This window comes from Hyaena hyaena, unplaced genomic scaffold, assembly GCF_003009895.1.
Source record: "Hyaena hyaena isolate Hyena2069 unplaced genomic scaffold, ASM300989v1 scaffold_29, whole genome shotgun sequence".
Classification (NCBI taxonomy): Eukaryota; Metazoa; Chordata; class Mammalia; order Carnivora; family Hyaenidae; genus Hyaena; species Hyaena hyaena.
This window is the reverse complement of record NW_024080661.1, coordinates 1,061,657-1,081,687: the sequence shown is the minus strand read 5'-3', so window position 1 is coordinate 1,081,687 and position 20,031 is coordinate 1,061,657. Positions and strand designations below refer to the sequence as shown.

The 20,031-nt window shown below is 38.5% G+C and overlaps 1 protein-coding gene across 4 annotated transcripts in view; it reads right to left on the bottom strand.

The window, feature by feature from the left end:
• The window catches only part of FBXL20 (F-box and leucine rich repeat protein 20), a 93,880-nt gene extending 73,849 nt beyond the window's left edge, over positions 1–20,031 (bottom strand). The window contains exon 1 of one of the 4 annotated variants that reach the window (XM_039227819.1): positions 19,849–20,031. In XM_039227819.1, coding sequence (XP_039083750.1) covers positions 19,849–19,896 — 48 coding nt within the window. In that variant the 5' untranslated portion in view covers positions 19,897–20,031. Of the gene's footprint in view, positions 1–19,028; positions 19,315–19,848 lie in introns of those variants that run through there. The other 3 variants (XM_039227815.1, XM_039227816.1, XM_039227818.1) reach the window with 3 other exon arrangements.

Here is a 20,031-nt window from a genome sequence, read left to right as displayed (position 1 = left end):
AAGATGTTCCCACATACAGAGTAATTAGGAGAGTTCATCACCCATAAATCCACAGTAAAAGAACTTTTAAAAAGATCTACCTACAGGGGCACCTGGGTGGCTCAGTCAGTTGAGCACTGGACTCTTGGTTTTGGCTTTGGTCATGATCTTTCAGTTGTGGGATCAAACCTCATGTAGGGCTTCATGTGCTTTATGCTGAGCATGGAGCCTGCTTGGGATTCTCTCTCTCTCTCTCTCTCTCTCTCTCTCACTCTCACTCTCTTTCTGTCCCTCCCCAATGTGTACATGTGCATACGCACAAGCGCTCTCTCTCAAAATAAATAAACATTAAAAGGAGCTACTTTTAGAAGCAGCAAAGTATACCAGAATACTTCTGCTTCTTTTTACAGGAATGATGGACCAGATTATTTTCACTGAACCTTCCTACTAAGGGCCACTAAAAAGTTGGGTGGAGGGGCGCCTGGGTGGCTCAGTCAGTTAAGCATCCGACTTTGGCTCAGGTCATGATCTCACGGTTTATGAGTTCAAGCCCCATGTCAGGCTCTGTGCTGACAGCTCAGAACCTGGAGCCTGCTTCAGATTCTGGGTCTCATTCTCTCTCTGCCCTTCCCCTATTTGTGCTCTGTCTCTCAAAAATAAATAAATGTAAAAAATTTTTAAAAACAAAATAAAATAAAAAATAAAAAGCTGGGTGGAATATTAAAAATGACAATAATAATAATAAACGTTTTAAAAGCAGGGATCAGCAAAAAAAAAAAAAAGTATGAAGAACTATCAACCCAAAATCTAGAACATGAGAGCCCAAAGAAATAAACCCAGGGACAAAATCATTAAGAGTCAAAAAGGTTTTTCTTCTAAGGGCACCTGGGTGGCTCAGTCAGTTAAGCACTGACTTCAGCTTGGGTCATTGATCTCAGGTCATGATCTTGCAGCTGGTAGGTTCCACCCCTACATGAGGCTCTGCGCAGAAAGCTCAGATCCTGAAGCCTGCTTTGGATTCTGTGTCTCCTTCTCTCTCTGCCCCTCGCCCACTCGCGCGCTGTCAAAAATGAATAAATGTTAAAAAAAACTTTTTCAAATAAAAAAAACTTTTTTAATTTTAAAGTTTTTCTTCTAGATATAGAAACAATTCACAAAGAAAATTAACATTCATTAAAGTTTATATGTCTGACAATAGAGCTTCAAAATATATGGAGAACTGTAGTATAAAAAGAAACAAATTTAGACATGGCTGGAAATTTTTAATATTCTTTTTTTTAATGTTTATTTATTTTGAGAGGGAGCGAGCGAGTGAGAGCAGGGAAGGGGCAGAGAGGGAGAGAGAGAATCCCAAGCAGATGCCACAATGTCAGTGCAGAGACCCTTCAGGGCTTGAACCCCTAAACCGTAAGTTCGTGACCTGAGCTGAAATCAAGAGTTGGACCTTAACCAACTGAGCCACTCAGGTGCCCCAAAACTTTTAATATTCTTAAAACCAAGAGACAAATAGGCAAAAAGTTAATAAAGACCTATAGGATTTAAATAACATATATAACAAGCTTGATCAAAAAGAGGTTTAATGAACTGAGTCAAATAACAACTTAAACTTACTGATATACTTTATGTACCCGGCAACCTTGTAAGCACTTTTTATATGTTACATCATTTAACTCTTAGAATAACTCTGGAAAGAAGATTCTATGGCTAACTGCATTTCATAAATAAGAAAATGGAGGTGCAGAGATTAAATGTAGTCCAAGGTCACACAACATTAAACAGTGACCTCAGCCAAAATATGAACTGATGAAAAAACTTTACCATAATTAGACAGTGTGTTGCATGTCTTTAATTAGAAAATAAGATCTTAAGAAAATAATGGATCCCTAACGTTTTGTTGGACAAACACTATTATCCCTTTCAAAACTATGATCGGCCCTTTTGAGGTTTTCTAAGTTTAAATAGACTTTAAAAAATTTTCCTAAGTTCAAAATACAAGGTCTACTTTCCCCTACCCTAGGAGAGGGCAATCAGTAGGCTTTTCTTCCTCCACGTAAAAGCCTTTTGTTTCCTCCATTTAAGGGTCCTGAGACCTTCCTCTTCTGCTGATCCATCACAATTTCAAAGTGAGATATAAACAGAAATATCGCAATTTTGAGATATTAAGAAAATAGCCTCTGACTGGTAAGCACTTCTTCCTTTCTGCAATGCAGTCCTTCAAAAAGGCAGTCTCACTGTAAAATTTTGTGTCTGTGATCTTTTTTCCACATCAAACCCAAGCATTCAATAAACAGAAAATCCTACTTTCTTCCAACACAGAATATTTACAAAAATTGATGTTCTTGGCCACAAAGAAATTCCAAACACCTATTATAAGTAACTAATACACATATATGATGCATAATACAATTAGAAATGACAAAAACAACAATAACCAGTCCCCTAAGGTCAATATTTTTGAAATTTTAAAATACAGACAAAGAGGGCTCCTAGGTGGCTCAGTCGGTTAAGTGTCTGACTTCAGGTCAGGTCATGGACTTCAGCTCAGCTCAGGTCATGATCTCACACATGGTTCACGGGTTTGAGCCCCGCGTAGGGCTCTGTGCTGACAGCTCAGAGCCTGAAGCCTGATTCTGTGTCTCCCTCTCTCTCTACCCTTCTCCCACTCATGCTGTCTCTCTCTCTCAAAAATAAAATATTAAAAAAATTAAAATACAGACAGAAAATAGCAGAGCTATGAATCCAGGTAGTTTGATTCCACAGTTTTGCTCAAACACTGAACACTAAATTATTGTTCAAATTATTATGCTCCAGTGTTATCTAAAGTGTAGTACTCATTTAGATATCACCCTTACTATTTCCTAGAAATGCAATTTTGTGGGCCCCGGTGATTCGCCAGTTTTCCAGGTGATTGTTAAGCAAACTGAAGTCTGAAAACCCCCTCTCTCTAAACCATGGTTCTTAACCCTGGAAAAAGCTCTGCTTTGGATTACTTATAATGTGAGATAACAATCACCTTATTGTTTAAGCTACTAAACAAGTTTTCTATTCCTTGTAGCTGAGAGCATTCTAACTGGATACAAAAATAAATACACAAAAATCAACAAACTTTACAGCTTTCTAATGACAGTAAATCGTATCAATTCTGCTTTCAGAATACATCCGGAATCCAATTACTTCTTATACCTCCACCACAATCCACTTCTTGCAAGATACAACTATTACTTTTCTGAATTACTGCAAGAAACTTAAACACCAGTTATACACTACTTCTCCACAAAGCAACAATGATCCTTCCAAAATGTGAATTATATCATGTTCCTCGTCTGCCCCCAAATCCTTCTGGTTTCCCTTGTCAGAATAAAATTCAGATCTTAAAATGGCAAATGAGGACATTCATGATCTGCCCTGCTCTCCATCAACCACCTCCCCATTTCACTCCTAACTCTGACCTCTCCCCTCTCCTTCCCTCCCACAGCAACCCAACTTCACCATTATCTGGCCACAGTAACCTACCTAGTGGCCATTCATAGAATATAAACACATTCTCACCTTCATTTTTGCATTCCTTTGTCTGAACTGGTCTTCTTTCCTTGCTCCATCAATTCTTTTTCTTCTTTAAAAAAGATTTTTATTTTTTAAGTAATCTCTACACTCATTACGGAGCTCAAACTTACAACCCCAAGATTAAGAGTAGTATGCTCCACTGACTAAATCAGCCCGGTGACACTGCTCCATCATTTCTTTAAGTCTGCTCACATGTTAACTGTAACAGTGAGGTCTTCCTTAACCATTCTATGTAAATTATAAACCATGCCCAGCTCTCTTCCTCTTTTTCCTTTCCTTCATTTTTGTCCACAGTACTTATCAGCATCAGACATATTATGTAATTACTTTTTTATCTGTATCATGCCAAGTTCCCTTCACTAAGTTTTAAACTACCTTACGGCAGGATTTTGTTTTGTCCACTTTTATACCCTCAGCATTAACAGCAATATCAGGCGTGTAGAATGCACTCAACAAGTATTTGCTGACTGAATTGGTGGTTAGAAGATGTGACCCCCATTTGTAGTAATATGAAAAACTATAAAGTATGTAGAAATCAAACTAAGAAAAACTGTGTAAGATCTTCAAGGAAGAACTCTATACAAATCTGCTAATAAAAGTTAAATATACATAATGTTCATGAATGGGAAGGGAAATATTGTAAAGTTATGAATTCCCCCAAGTTAATGTGTAAAGCCAATTAATTAAAATTGTGGTACTGGCAATAAAGAATAGATGGAAGAAACAGAATACAGTTCAAAAACAGACCTCTCAATTCATTTAATTAGTTTAATGTTAGAAATGGCATCTCAAAATCAGTGGGGAAGGGCACCTGGGTGGCTCAGTCAGTTAACCATCTGACTCTTGATTTCAGATCAGATCAGGATCTCAAAGTTGGTGAGTCTGAGCCCCATGTTACTCTGTACTCACAGAGTGGAGCCTGCTTAGCATTTCTCTCTTTCCCTCTTTCTCTGCCCCTTCCTCATTCACACTCTCCCTCCCTGTCTCTCTCTTAAACCTAAAAAAAAGATGTGGTTTATGTGTGCGTGTGTATACAGTAAATATGACATGTAAATATATATTTATATATGAATTTATATGTATATATATATATATTTATATACGTAACTATTACTCAGCCATCAAAAAGAATGAAATCTTGCCAATTCAAATGACATGGATGAAGCTAGAATGTATTATGTTAAGCAAAATAAATCAGAGAAAGACAAATACCATATAATTTCACTCATATGTGGAATTTAAGAAATAAAATAGATGAACACATGGGAAGGGGGGGATGAGAAGAGAGGGACCACAAGAGACTCTTAACAATAAAGAACAAACTGAGGGCCGATGGAGGGAGGAGGGTGGGAGATAGCCTAGATGGGAGATGGGTATTAAAAAAGGGCATTTGTGTGGGGGAAAGGGAGAGAGGCAAACCATGAGAGACTCTTGAATGCTGACAAAAACTGAGGACTGATGGATGTGGGGGGGAGGGGGGATGGGCATGGAGGAGGGCACTTGTGGAGATGAGCACTGGGTGTTATGTGGAAACTAATTTGACAATAAACTATTTGTAAAAAAAAAAAAAAAAGGGCACTTGTGATGAGCACTAGGTGTTGTGTGTAAGTGATGAATCACCAAATTCCACCTCTGAAATCAATATGGTACTGTATGTTAACTAAAGTTTAAATTAAAAAAAGAAAAAAATTAATATAACCATATATAAAAAGATACATGATTCATAATTCATATGTAACAGTTAATAATGATTAACCTCTGAAGACTGGGGGAAGGGGATGGAGGAATTACTTTTCACTCAAAACTCACTTCAAGGTAAATCGAATATTATAATTTGATTTTTCTTCCAAGAATAAATATTAAAGCAATAATTTAATTTAACCTCCATTTCCAGTCCCAAATTAGACCATAGGCCTATAAGACAGAAGTGGGCAGAAGACCTGTCCCTGAAACACATTAAACTCAGGGACCTGAAGTTAGTTTAGGACTGCCAAAGTGGTTGATATTAGTTTCCCTTGGCTAAAATAATGGGAACATTTCACATTTCACTTAATCAGCCATAGTCCAACTCAGTCATAGTAAATAAAAGCTACAAGAAAGTTTTTACTGAGCTACTTTTGGTTAAGTTTTACTTAGACTTACATCTGATCATTTACTTTTTTAAGAACACTACTGCCATTAAGCATAATAACTCCCTACAAATACTATTTGACTGGTTGTACCTTCAACCTGAATGTGTACCCAGGCTAAATTCCACTGAAGAAAAACACTGAGTCCAATTAAGAAAATGAGGAGCACAGCTATTCTCCCCTAGTTCCCAGCCTAATGTTGCATTGAATCCAGCGGTTGATCATTCTAATGTTAATTCATTAGATTAACATTAGAAATTCACTGAATTTCTTCACGAAACGATACTGTTAATGGCAATACCAACAAAACCCCAGCCACCTGACAACAGCCAGAACATGTTAAACACATAAAAGAATAAAACTGGATCCTAGGTAGGGATGTAGTGTTGTCAAAACTAAAAAGGGATGGGGTGCCTGGCTGGCTCAATCAGTTAGACCATAATGCAACAGGATCAGGAGTTCAAGCCCCATGCTGGGTGTAGAGTTTACTTAAACAAACACCAAAAGACTAATAAGGTACTGTAATGACTTAATTACACATTTCATTTTAACATATATTTGATAGCGCTTAGAAGGGTCAGATAGATCTTGGCCATAATTCTAGAACAGCTTGTATTTTATGGATGGGATCATTTTTAATGCAACTTTTTTTACATTACTGAAATAATGTAAATGCTCTAGGAAATGACAGTTTCTTAGTCCTCTTTCTGATATTAAAAATAGTTTGAGGGGCGCCTGGGTGGCTCAGTCGGTTAAGTGTCCGGCTTTCGCTTAGGTCATGATCTCGCGGTTCGTGGGTTCGAGCCCGCGTCGGGCTCTGTGCTGACTGCCAGCTCAGAGCCTGGAGCCTGTTTCAGTCTGTGACTCCCTCTCTCTCTGACCCTCCCCTGCTCATGCTGTCTCTCTCTCTCTCCTAAAAATAAATAAAATAATTTTAAAAAAATAAATAAATAAAAAATAAAAAAAATTTTAATAGTTTGATTATACTAGACCTACTTGATCTTTTATCTAAAAATGCCTGTTCATAAAATACTATGTCCAAAATTTTTATTTTAACTCAATAGTAGCATATTGCTACTTTTGTTTTGCTACTTTTCATCTATAATAATTCATTACATGAAATTGAGTAAAATGTTGCCCAGACATTTTAAGTCAAAACACCCAAGAACAAAACTTGCAAAAGGCTTTATGAACTTATTTTCAAGGTTCTACACTTATTAGACTGTTTTCATATCTCATTCCCAGTCTTTGTGAAGAATTACAATAAAGTAATCAAATCAGGTTTTTTAAAAATGTTTTTACTTATTTTTGAGAGAGAAAGCGTGAGGAGGGAGGGAAGGTGCGTGAGGAGAGGAGAGGGGGGGGACAGAGGATTGGAAGCACGCTCAGCACTGACAGGAGAGAGCCCAATGTGGATCTCAAACTGCGAGATCATGACCTGAGCGGAAGTCTGATACTCAACCAACTGAGCCACCCAGGCACCCCAGATCAGTCTTATTAGATGTATGGGTTGTACACTAACAGTTTTTGGTCCAACTGTAATTTATTACAGAGGTATCTTGGTATTATTTACACAGAATATTTGTTCATGGCTGTTTAGGAGAATATGGCTAAGAGGCTAGTAAGTACAGCTAATGAGCCAAAGTACAGGTTCAATTCCCATTCTTGGCAATCCCCCACACATTTATCTTTGCTCAATTCTATGGCCATAAACTCAAGTGTTAAAAATCAGTTCTAACCAACATCTTATAAATGCCTGTTATGGATCAAAAGAAGAATAATGAATAAATTGTTCAAAACAGCCCATTCTTAGCATACGCTAGAGACGAGTATAACAGACTTCAAGTCAAATGGATTCAAGTTCTGGCTTTTATACTTAGCTATTTAATGTTGGGAAAATAACAGCCTTTCAGAGCATCTGCTTTCTTATCTATAAAATAGCAGAGAAACAGTCTCCGTCTAACACAGAAGATTTTTTTTTAAGTTCATATGAGATCAAATTAAAGAACAGGTTCTTTAATATGTAAAACACTATATTAATTTGTTGAGAAGTTCAAATATCTCTTACTGAAGGGGGGTGAGCAAGATGCCCTACACATAGAAGGGTTGGCATTACGCAGAATCATTCATAAATTCCTTAACAAGACTTATTTATTGCCTGAAAAACAAACGGAGCACCACTGTATAACTACGTACTATATAATGAATTCCTGGAACTACTGGTGAAAGAGTTACTTTCCTGTTACTCTTTTTCTAACCTTGTTTAATTTCTGTTTAAATCTCTGAGGAATGTCTGGCTTTAGAGAGAAGCAGTTACTCTGATTAGCTGTACCATTTAGTGGTGCTACTGTTTTGTTTCCCTAAAGACGTATCAGCAAACCTGAAGAAATTACTGATAAAGTCCTGCCTATCTTTTCCCTTGGTCCCCTCTTGTAAATATGGAGAGAATGTCACAGAGAAGGATAAGTAGTTGTATGTTTAAAATTTTACACCTGACAGCATAAGTATTTTTAAAAGTGCTAATATTTTTAAAAGGTAGGGTCAATGGATTTTGTTTTCTTTTAAAAAGCATTATGAATGCTTTTCATGAAATTGGTTCTTATCACTTTCCCATACTTCTAACACTGCATTTACCAGAACCCACTAATTATCTTTCTTCCTAATTAGACTCTAAACTCCCTGAGGCAGAGACAATATTTTAGAGCTGCTCAGTACCTCTAATATGACACACAGTTGGTAGCTAAGTAAATTTTGAATAGTAATAAACTCCAACAGTATACCTTGGTTTTTCTATACCGAGATTCTCTATGCCCTGGACAAGGTCAAATAAGCTTTCCTGAGCTCTCTGATGTTCTTCATAGGTTGAGAGGCTATATAGTGTGTTCTGGTGGTTTCATTGTGAAACTGAATATCTGATCACGTAAAACATACAAATTATAAAATGACTATATTTTAGGTGCCATATATTAGATACTACATCTTGTTTCTAGGGCTAAAAATATCTAGGATAGGACAGAAACCTGATAGAAGGTGTATATTGATTTTAAGATGTCAAATTCATGGTAGGTTAAGTCTATTTCTCCATAGAGTTCAGGTTGCAAATACAAGTTACCTTGAAATCCCTCATCCCAGTGTTTCTTTAACAGAAATTTACATCATTGTCTCTTAGGAATTCCTAGGAAACTTGCATGCTAGAGATGACAGTTTCAAGGCATCACTATTGGGCAAAAACTTCACTGGTGGTTCTGACATTCAGGTTGTTCCTTATTTAGCTCTACTGTGACATTCAGTTGTTATAAATGAAATTTAGTTTCACGTATTCCTTCTTAATAATGTCCATTTAACTCAAAGGAATACTATTAGAAAGAGTTTTAGGTTTAATTTTATTTAATTGAGCTATAACTGACATACAACATTATATTAGGTTTCATCTTTAACATTGATCTAATTTGTATTAAGTTAGGGAAATACATATTGGAAATCTTATTCTAGAGTTCTAAAGACAAAGAGAGGTAAGTGGATTTTCCCAGGGCTCACTGAGTTCACAACAGTGTCAACATTAGATCCCTTGAGATCTTGATTCCTATATTTGGCCAAATTTTTCTGTCTGGACCAGAGACTGATGAGCTCAGGTGAAATTTAAGTCACATAGGGCCTATAATCCACCTTTTGAGACATATGATCTAAATACAATTATTCTTTCTTAAGGAATGTTTTGACCTCAGTGAGACTGCATTTTTTTGTCGTAGAGATCTAGATTTTGGAAAATTCTTTTGTGTACTCCAGTCAGCTGTGACTGAGAATAATGAATATTAAGTCCGTTATCTTCCTGAAGTCACCATTCTGAACATGTTATGAAAGTTATAATATTAAATAAATGTTAACTTATCCAAGAAGAATTTGGATATATGTCAGATTTCCTTCCCATGAATGCGTTGCAGAAACAGTTATGATGTGATTTTTTTCAACATGGGCTTCTTTACATAAAGGACATGTAAACAATTTTCAAAAAGCTGATAAGGATGAGTGTGGGGAAAGGGTATTAGCGATGCAGAGTTCTTTTTCAAAAATAAATGCATCTCTACTTGTCCATGTGCAGTCACACCATAGCTTTATTTTCTACAAATCAGTGAAGAAAGAATGACCAGTTTCTGGGTAAAAGCTGACTGATCTAGTGTTTTAAATGTCAACTTGCAATTTGGTGCCAGATTCTCATTTTAGGAGACATTTACCCACATTTGCCTAACAATGAATACAATAACGGTTGCAGTATCAACTTCAGATTGAAACACTGCTAAATTACTACTCTTCAACTAGATTGATTAAAATTCATAGCTGTTCCTGTTTAATAAACCCAATATATAAAACTGAATCAGGTGAATAAAGAGATAATTAGTTACACTCTTTCCTTTATAATAGAATTTTTCCTTTAAATAGTGAATTCCTTTAAAGCACTTAAAATGATGATTTACAAAAAGTTTAATTAAAAACACTCTACTCCACAAAGTAATATAATAAGAGTCGTCATTTACTTACTGAGTGCTTATTGTGTGGTAGACTCCACAGAGTAATATAATAATAGGCATCATTGAGCCCTTATTGTTCGGTAGACAACTTGCTAAGTGCTACGTAAACATTACAGAATTAAATCCTTACAATCCAGTGAGGCAGGCATTATATACATTTTAGATACTGAAAATTTGAGACTCACAGAGATTAGGTAACTTTCCCAAGGTCACATAGATAAATGTAAGGGGCAAAGGCAGGGTTCAAACTCAGCCTTCAAAGCTAATGCTCTTAGATTCTCTCTCGATATAGAAATATACAAACACCATACATCCTAAGAAAATGAATCCTGGCACACTAAACTCTAGGATATCACGCAATCATATCCATTCTTCCTTGCCCTCTTGGCAAAGGTATTCATTTGGATAGATACACCAGTTTTTGTTTTGTTTTGTTTTCTCTCCAGTGTCTACCTCCACTTTCATCAGAATTCAGGGCAAAAACAAGCAGGAATCCAAAGTAGAATATGGGTGGGGCAGCTGACTGGCTCAGTTGGTAGACCATGCGACTCTTGATCTCTGGGTCATGAGTTTGAGCCCCATATTGGGTACAGAGATTTAAAAACTTTAAAAATCTAAAAAAAAAAGCAAAGAGAAAACCTACAAAGCAGAATATGGGTTAAAATCACACAAGTTGTTTTGTCTTTACTAACAGTTGGAAGCAAACAAATGTAAGAACACTGGCAATAAGCTGAATATCTAATCTCTAACCTAGAGCAAGTTGAGGGATTTATTTACAGAGAATCACAGAATTTCCATGCCAAAAAGAACCCTATGGTTGCAACAATGGAGGTCCAGAAAGGACACACAGATACCAGTAAACAAACATATATTATACATATATTATATATACATATAACACATATTTATAAAATATATGTATGTGAGCACTAATTTCATAGTTCAGAACTGTATTATTTCTATTTGTAAAATCCTTAAGACATCACCTTAACAGTTTCATTCTCTTTCTACTCAAATTAACTTCAAAATTAGAACATTAAAATATATAAATGATCTGGTTCAAGAAATAAAAGGACAAAAAATGATTTAAAAAAACAAAAATAAGTTGACCAAAAAAAGGATGACATTCTAACAGAGAACTTAGGAAAGCTTTACAGCTAACACAGTTAACATTAAATTGTTAATCTGACTGCAAATCGTTTTCTTCCACCCACCTTGAAAGAGGAAAAAAGAAAACAAGAAACAAACAAAACAGGCTCTTTTTTGGTAAATGCAATTCAGGATATACAAGGGTTGGAATGACATTCCCAGGGCCTAAACTGGTAAATGCAATTCGGTATATACAATTCGGTATATACAAGGGTTGGGAATGACATTCCCAGGACCTAAACCGTCAACCAAGGTGTATGTATGACATATACATAAGAACAGGTACTCCATATTAAAAAACCTGCCCTAATCTGGAAATTTCACTGTTTTCTTTTTGCCTGTCTTTCCTGCCACATAAATTATCTTATTCTGCAGATAGTAAAGCAAACACTGAAGCACCCAGAATAGGTACACCTATGACTTCACCTTATTCCAAATTATAAGCACAACTGAAAATGCTTTTCCACTTTTTCCCTTATAAACGATTATGAAATTATATCTGTCTACATCTTCTAGTTGATCAGAAAGTCACAGTAACCAATAAATACCATAATAGCTGGTATATATGATTATATAAAATTGGGCATGCATCTGATATGTTGCTAACCTTCACCTCCATATTGTTAGATACGATTACTGTTAGTACCACAGTAATATAAGATCAGTTTGTTATGGGGCGCCTGGGAGGCTCAGTCGGTTGAGCATTCGACTTCGGCTCAGGTCACAATCTCATGGTTCATGGGTTCGAGCCCCATGTCAGGCTCTGTGGTGACTGCCAGCTCAGAGCCTGGAGCCTGTTTCAGATTCTGTGTCTCCCTCTCTCTCTGACCCTCCTCTGCTCACACTGTCTCTCCCTCAGAAATAAACAATAAAAAATAAATTTAAAAAGAGATCAGTTTGTTACTGATTCACGGTATTCTATTTCCCTTTTTAAGGTTCTACTAGAAATTCCTGGGATCAAGGACAAAAATGACAGAAGACATTGCCAATACATGCTTCAAAATTGGCTAAATTCTTATCCAACATAATTTAATTGGTGACTTTAACCTCACAGCAACTTAAAAGACTGAGCAACAATGACTGAGATTAATGACGTTTCCATCTGATTACAACTGTCAGATATGAGGCTTATTAAATCCAAGAGAATACCATAAAATCAAATTGGAGGAAAAATGATTAGGGAATAGATGTTACTTAACCTATAGCTATCACTCATATGCCTGCTAAGTAGTTATTAGATGTGTGCTAAAAATAACTACCCAGCAAAGTCATTCTTTTAACAGAAAGTCTTCAAAAGCTAATGCAAATACATTTTGGATCTATTTCCATTTGAATACATATCTTCGTTTTTAAAAGTTATATAATTAAGCAAGATGAATCAAGCACAAATACCATTGCACAGTTCAATACCACCACCTATTGTTAGTTGCTATTAAGTTAAAATCTTTTTCAAACGGTACAAGTGCACTAAGACATGAAACTATAAAACCAACTTGTATGCCTTTATTTTTCCGAGTCAGTTTTCAGTAGGGGTCTGATCTAAGAATTCACCAAGCCTGGAAGACCAAATAGGAAAACAGTGTAAAGACAACTACGCACAAGCAGCTAAATTTGGTCAGTTTAAGGGCATTCTTTCTTCTTCCTCCCTCCGTTGGATTTTCCTGGTGTAACGGAATATTTTATTTTGAACATCTAAAAATACTCTTCCAAAACCACAGGACTAGTTAGATTACTAAAAATTTTAATTCAGTTCCCAGTCTGTCACCAGTTGGGAAATGGTAATCCAAGGCCTGGGAATGGAATCCTTGGCCTGTAACAAAAGTACTTAATAATTCGCAAGAAAAACTCAACCAAGATTTGGAAAGAGACACTCAGGGGATAAAAATAGAAGGGATTTGGGGCACCTGGGTGGCTCAGTCAGTTAAGTGTCTGATTTTGGCTTAGGTCATGATCTCACGGTTTGTGGGTTCGAGCCCCACGTCGGGCTCTGTGCTGACAGCTAGCTCAGAGCCTGGAGCCTGCCTCAGATTCTGTATCTCCCTCTCTCTCTGATCTTCCCCTGCTCACCCTCTCTCTCTCTCTCTCTCTCTCTCTCTCAGAAATAAATAAAACATTAAAGAAATTGTTTTAAATAGAAGGGATTTTAGAAATTAGGGTTAAAAAGTGACAACACTAACAGCTAAAACTGACAAATGACCTAAAACATAAGAACGTAAGAATTTAAAAGTGTAAATACTTCTAAACACTTCTAATACTGATTGAATGAATGAAAATCTTCAGTGTAGAAATAGATTACATCTAAGAATGTCTGACTTAAATACCAAGAATACAGTCTACAGAGGCCCCTGGGTGGCTCAGTTGGTTAAGCATCTGACTGTAGCTCAGGTCGAGATCTCATGGCTCCGGAGTTTGAGCCGCGCATAGGGCTCTATGCTGACAGTACAGAGCCTACTTGGGATGGTCTCTCTCAAAGTAAATAAATAAACTTAAAAAAAAAAAAAAAAAAAAAAAGGAATACTTTGTAAAGTTTTTGAAAAGCTAAATATTTTTAACAACTTAATGGAAAACGTAATTTTCAAAGTGTAATGGCTTATGTAGACTGTATGAAGCGACATGCTGATTTTTAAATAATGAATGACTACAATATAAATACATGAAACAATGTGCCATGTTTCAAAGGTAAAAGGGACATAATTATACAATAAATATCAATAACACTATTTAAAAATTTTTTTAATGTTTTATTTATTTCTGAGAGAGAGAGAAAGACAGCATGAGCAGGGGAGGGTCAGAGAGAGAGGGAGAAACAGAGTCTGAAACAGGCTCCAGGCTCTGAGCTAGCTGTCAGCACAGAGCCTGATGGGGGGCTCGAACCCATGAACCGTGAGATCATGACCTGAGCCAAAGTCGACAGTTAACCAACTGAGCCACCCAGGCACCCTAACATCAATAACACTATTTAAAAAAAAAAAAAAAAAAAGATTGTCTGAATGGGCCCCAAATCCTAGACCTCTAATTTGGACTTTGTATAATGTCAGACCAATCTCTAAAGTGGTAAAAAAAAAAAAAAAAAAAATCCCTTACTGCTTACTATTACTAGTACTCTTTCCCACTGCAAGGCTTTTCAAATAGCATGAAACAAATGGCTGTCACTCACTGGAAAAATATGTGACATTTTCCACATCTATCAATTTGGAAAATATGGTTATTTACTATCCAGAATGTTCTTTAGATTAGAAGACAAATCCTTAAGAGAGAAAAAAGGTAATTACTGCAGCCTTACCAGCATTGTGCAACTCTGTTTGCAAACTTTAACAATATACTGGAGTGGCTGTTTTAGAAGATACAGCCAACGAAATGTGTCCTCTGTTTTTATTAAAAAATTACAGATTCATAGGATTCTGGAACAAAAGGAACCGTAATAATGGACTCTAACTTCCTTGTTTTGCAAAGGAGGGAAATGACCAAACTGGAGAAGTGAAAAGAAATGACCAAAGTTATAATTAGCTGGTGGCAAACATGAAGATTACTTAACATCAGTTCTCTCGACTCCTAACGCAGTATGTTCTTTCTGCCATACCACATTTTATGATTATTCTTATTTTGGATAAAATGACTTGATAAAATGAAGCAGACAAATAAGTACTATCTTACAGACTATAATATTACACATTTATCAAAGCAGCAGTAAGGAATAATGAAAAACAATAGTGAACAGGGATTCAAAGTACCCAAAGTGGAGCTTATAATTTCCTAATTATGTGAATCTTAACATTTCCAGGCATTGATTAAACTGTAAATAGTATCTGTGATGTCAGTTAATGTTTTCAATGTAGATAATGCTAGACTTTTTAATAAACTCAAATAAGTTAGAATTTTTCCTTTAACAGTACTATAATCTTATAACGGAGCTACCAAGAGAAACAACAAAATGGAGAGGCTTTACTGAAAAAAAATCTAAACTTAGATTCAAGGGCTAGCTTATTTACACACGTCTATCACTAATCTCACTGAGTGTGAAGATAACCCGTTATAATACGTAAAATGAAGGACAGCTCCATTCTTGATAGCAAAGACAAAATAAAATATACCGGGAGAAGAAATTTAGGAAAGCTCTTTTCCACTTTTTATGGGCTTTGATGCTATGTTATGCTAAAAACAGAGCAGAATGACAGAGTGAAGTTTAAAAAATGCAGATTGGAATCTTGGCTCCCCCACTTACTAGCTGTGCAACTTGAACACTTCTCAGGCCCTAGCTTTCCTCAACTGTGAAACAGAACCATGAGAATTGGAAGTAACTGAGGTAGGGGTATGTAGCTGGCTCAGTCAGTAGAGCATGGGACTCTTAATCTTAGGGTTGTGCGTTCAAGCCTCATGGTGGGTATGGATCCTACTTAAAATAAAAATTAAGAAATAAAAAAATAGTAAAAGAGTAACTGAAGTATAACATCTATCTCAGTGTCTGGCATGTAGGATTCAATAATTAGTATTATGTTTGAAAGAAAATTTATCAAAATTTCCCACAAAACAATGTGCACTGTAAATTATGTAATAAAAGGTATTTGGATGAAGAATTTCAACTGAGAGACACATTCAGAGCTATGTTAGCTTATAAGGGTTATTTTGTAGAAATTTAATGCCAAAATGATACATCAAAGAACAACAATAATTTTCACATCTCTGTATCTTTTTAACTTTTACCCAGCTGTCATCTACTTGGCTGTTTTACAGCTACATATCTGGCTAACAAGTACTCTTATCCCTTCGTTTTAACTTAAATTTTTTTTCTACAGCTATAGCCCTGAGCGTCAGATTTAAAGTGTGTGGCTTACAGTTACAACACCCAAAAGAATAATACACGGAATATTCCTTATAGAAAGATTTTAATGAATCAACTATAAAAGGATAAACTTAATCTTTCACCCAGAAAACAACGTGGCTAAGAAAAAGAAAACAATCTTTCACTTTCTGTATTAACCATAATTAATCTGAGATTAGTTATTATTTGCTACAAAAATTTCTTCAGAGATTGGCTATCTGCTTAGAATCATAAAATTATCAGTCCTTTAAAAACCATTCTGTAATTTTGAGAATTAAAAAAAATAATTTGAGGGGTGCCTGGGTGCCTCAGTCAGTTAAGCATCAGACTTCTGCTCAGGCCATGATCTAGTTCACAGGTTCAAGCCTCGTGTGGGGTTCTGTGCTGACAGCTCAGAGTCTGGAGCCTGCTCTGGATTCTGTGTCTTCCTCTCTCTCTGCTCCTCCCCCACTTGTGCTCTGTCTCTCTCTCTCTCTCAAAAAATAAAAAAAAAATTTTTTAAACACTAAAAGTAATTTGATGTACATATTTTAGATACGAAGAGATTGTTTTACCTTGTCTATTATCTTTTATCCATTGGAACTAAATATTAAAATGTTTTCAATGACATAGCAATAAGTTTACTACTTCTGAAGAGACCAGTTTGTTTTACTGCTTATAAATTAGGTTAGTAAAGAGGTAGATGGGAGGGGAAAAAAAAGAGGCAAATGACTTTAAGAAATATTCAGATAATGAAATTCATTAACACATATCATTTCCACCCCTTCCTATTTGTATTCTGGCAAGGACCACTTCACATCATAATAAAGGACTAAAATGTTTATTTATAAACCAAAAGCTAATCACAAATACTGTACAAGGAGGGTTTTTTATCCCTTATTATTTTTTAAATTTATGTTTATTTTTGAGAGAGGGAGAGAGAGAGCACACATGCTAGCACATGGGGTGGAGAAGGTACAGAGAGAGAGGGAGACACAGAAACCAAAACAGGCTCCAGGCTCTGAGCTGTCAGCACAGAGCCCCACACAAGGCTGGAATCGGTGAACTGTGAGATCACTACCTCAGCTGAAGTCTGATGCTTAACCAACTGAGCCACCCAGGCACCGCCTCCCCCCGCTTTTTAATCTTATCAGACACCTTTAGAAAGCTTCAGTTGCTTTAGTTTAAGGTAATAGATATACTTAATAAGGCAACACGTTTTTTATTACTATAGTACCACGACTAAAGGTAAACTACAAATTAAAATATAAGATAATTATAAAAATAGGATGTAGCAATGTAATTTTAAAACACACAATACAAAAGAACTCCTTCCAACAATAACTCATGCAATCTAGAAGAAAAGAGCAAAATGATAAAGAGCAGACTTCAATGGCAAAAGGCTATTCTCCTCTCAGATCTTCAGTATTTGGGTTTCTCTTTCAAGATTCCTGTTAACTGCTAAAACTCTATTCAGTAATTTTAAGGATGGCCTTGACTTTTACAGTAGTGCTGAATGGCAAATCACCAAAAATGAAGCTTACTGGGTCTCTCTACATTAAGACGAGCTAAAGTTCTATTAAACACCAAATCATATCTACTATGATATTTCCTTCCTACGATTAAGTATGAACATTCTAAGGAGGCCAATTCCTTGATTTTCTCCACCCCTCACCTGCAACAGTAATAGTCACCTGCTCTGAATTTAAACTTCACCCAAACACCTCCTCCCTACGTCTCTGTGAGTAAATTAAAATATTTTCCCCACAATCACAAAAAGAAACCAAGGAACAGACTAAACTGAAGACCCTCAGGTAACAATTTCACCCTCTGCACCTCGCTGGCAAGTTTCCTGAAACTTTTGTCTCACCGTCTTACAATTTCATCCTTCAAATGGAAATGAAGAAAAACACCAAGTGAGACGGACACTGAGCTCCGAGTGATCCCAGGTCAGGTTGATTCTCTGCCAGAAAGGGCCAGGTAACATTTACTCTTCTTGCTGTTGAGGTTTCTTTCTCTTATCAATAAGCCTCAATAAACCTTGTGGTATACTACCACACTACTGCAATTTGTCTATAGTTAGACTTCACTTCCAAAGAAATCCCTTCCCTAACACGGACTACTCACTAAAGACGCTTTTAGAGGTTTTCCTATTTCCTCATCCCAGTCCTCAATTTCACAGCCATACACCTCTTGCCAGAGGAGGAAAAGTTCTTAAAGAACGGATTTTCTGAAGTCTCTCAGACCTTCATCCCGACCTCAAAGCCTGCACACATCTGAGAGTTCCCAGAAACAATGAGCTACAAAAGTACAGACTAAACGGGAAAGAAGAGGAAGTATCAGAACAATACCCAAACCAAACACAGCACCGAAAACCCGTGTTCGTCTCTATCGTCCCAGTCTACCGCCCCCACTTCCCTAGTGTAACCGGGGTCTCTCAAACTCGGAGAAATGGCCCCCTGGCCCATAATTTCCCTCTCGCTTCACGAAGAAAGTGGCAGAAAGGAAAGAAGCGAGCACGCCCCGGCAGATCGGAGCTGTGATGCTTTTTCTGCCGGGTGGAGGGAGGCAAGCCAAGGGTTGTGTAAAGAATGGAAAGCTGAGTGATACTGGGGGGAGGGGGGAATTAGGGCGCCAGAGCTAATCCCTTGCCGGGGCCCGCTGGTGGAACAGGCTGGAGGCGACCAGCCGGGAGCACTAGAGAAGCTGGGCTGCACTGGGCTTTCGGGTCGAGAAAAAGGGGGAAGAAGTCTGGCAGCCCCAGCGGTCGGTGGGTGACGGCGCCAGGCAAGGGAGGAGGCTCTGAGCGGAGCGAAATTTTCGGGACACAGGAGCGGGAATCGCCTTGCTCACGCCGCCCCAGCCCCCTCCCCAGGCTCACACCTCAAACCTGCTCTTGGTCACTCCGTTTACGTCCCTCCTCATGGGGTCGGCGGGTGCGGCCGGGGCCGGGTGCTGCGGCGTGCGGAGTGCAAAGACTGGGGGCCCCAGGCAGGCCCGGGAGTTCCGGGACCGGGAGGAGGTGGGGGAGCGGCGGGCAGGGGCGGTCAGCGGGGAGCGGAAACCTCTCGGCTCCGGCGGGGCCTCCTCCACCTCCCGCAGAGCCGGTGGCTGCGACGACTGCTCGTCGCTAGCTCTTCTCTCCCCACAGCCTCAACTTCAACCCAAAACAAAAACACTCCCCACCTGCCAGCAACGCCGCTCCTCATTGGGCAGAGCCGCCCGGGCCTCGGAACGGCGTGGGGAGGGGAGGAGGAGGAGCGCGCGGCGGCGGCGGCGGCGGCGGCGCGGGACCACCCCTCCCCCACTCCCGGGCGCAGCCCGCGACAGTCCGCCCGGGAGCAGCTGGAGCGCGACGGCGGCGCAAGCCCGCTCTTGCCTCCAAGGCACGCAAGTCCACCGCGAGAAGGAGAGGCAGGGAAGTGCCTATCTGTCTGTGTATTTGTGTATGGGAGGGGCTGTGGGGAGGGTGCGAGTGCGCGCGTGCTCGCGGACCCGCGAGTGAGGAAAGCAGAACAACTGCAGACAGCACCGGAGCCCGTCTAATCCCCTTCGCGGGCAAACAGCACGCACCAACCCAGCAAGCACTTGAGCTTTCTGTCGAGTCCTCCCAGTATCCTAAGTCTTGTCGCTTCTTCCCCAGTAGCCTGTGCAGCCACACATGTCCTTCCCGGCCACCCAACTCCCTTCCCCTATCACTCACTGTCGCCTTGAACCCAAAGTGCAGCAGGCGGTCCCTGCTCGGAGCCATTTTCCTCCTCTTTCTGGTTGTCTCTAGATTGAGGCAGTGCTGCTTCTGCCGCTGCCGCCGCCGCCGCTGTTGCTGTCGCTGCCGCCGCCTCCCCCGCCCCCGTGGATTGCATTACCGGGTGTTGCAGGGAGGCTT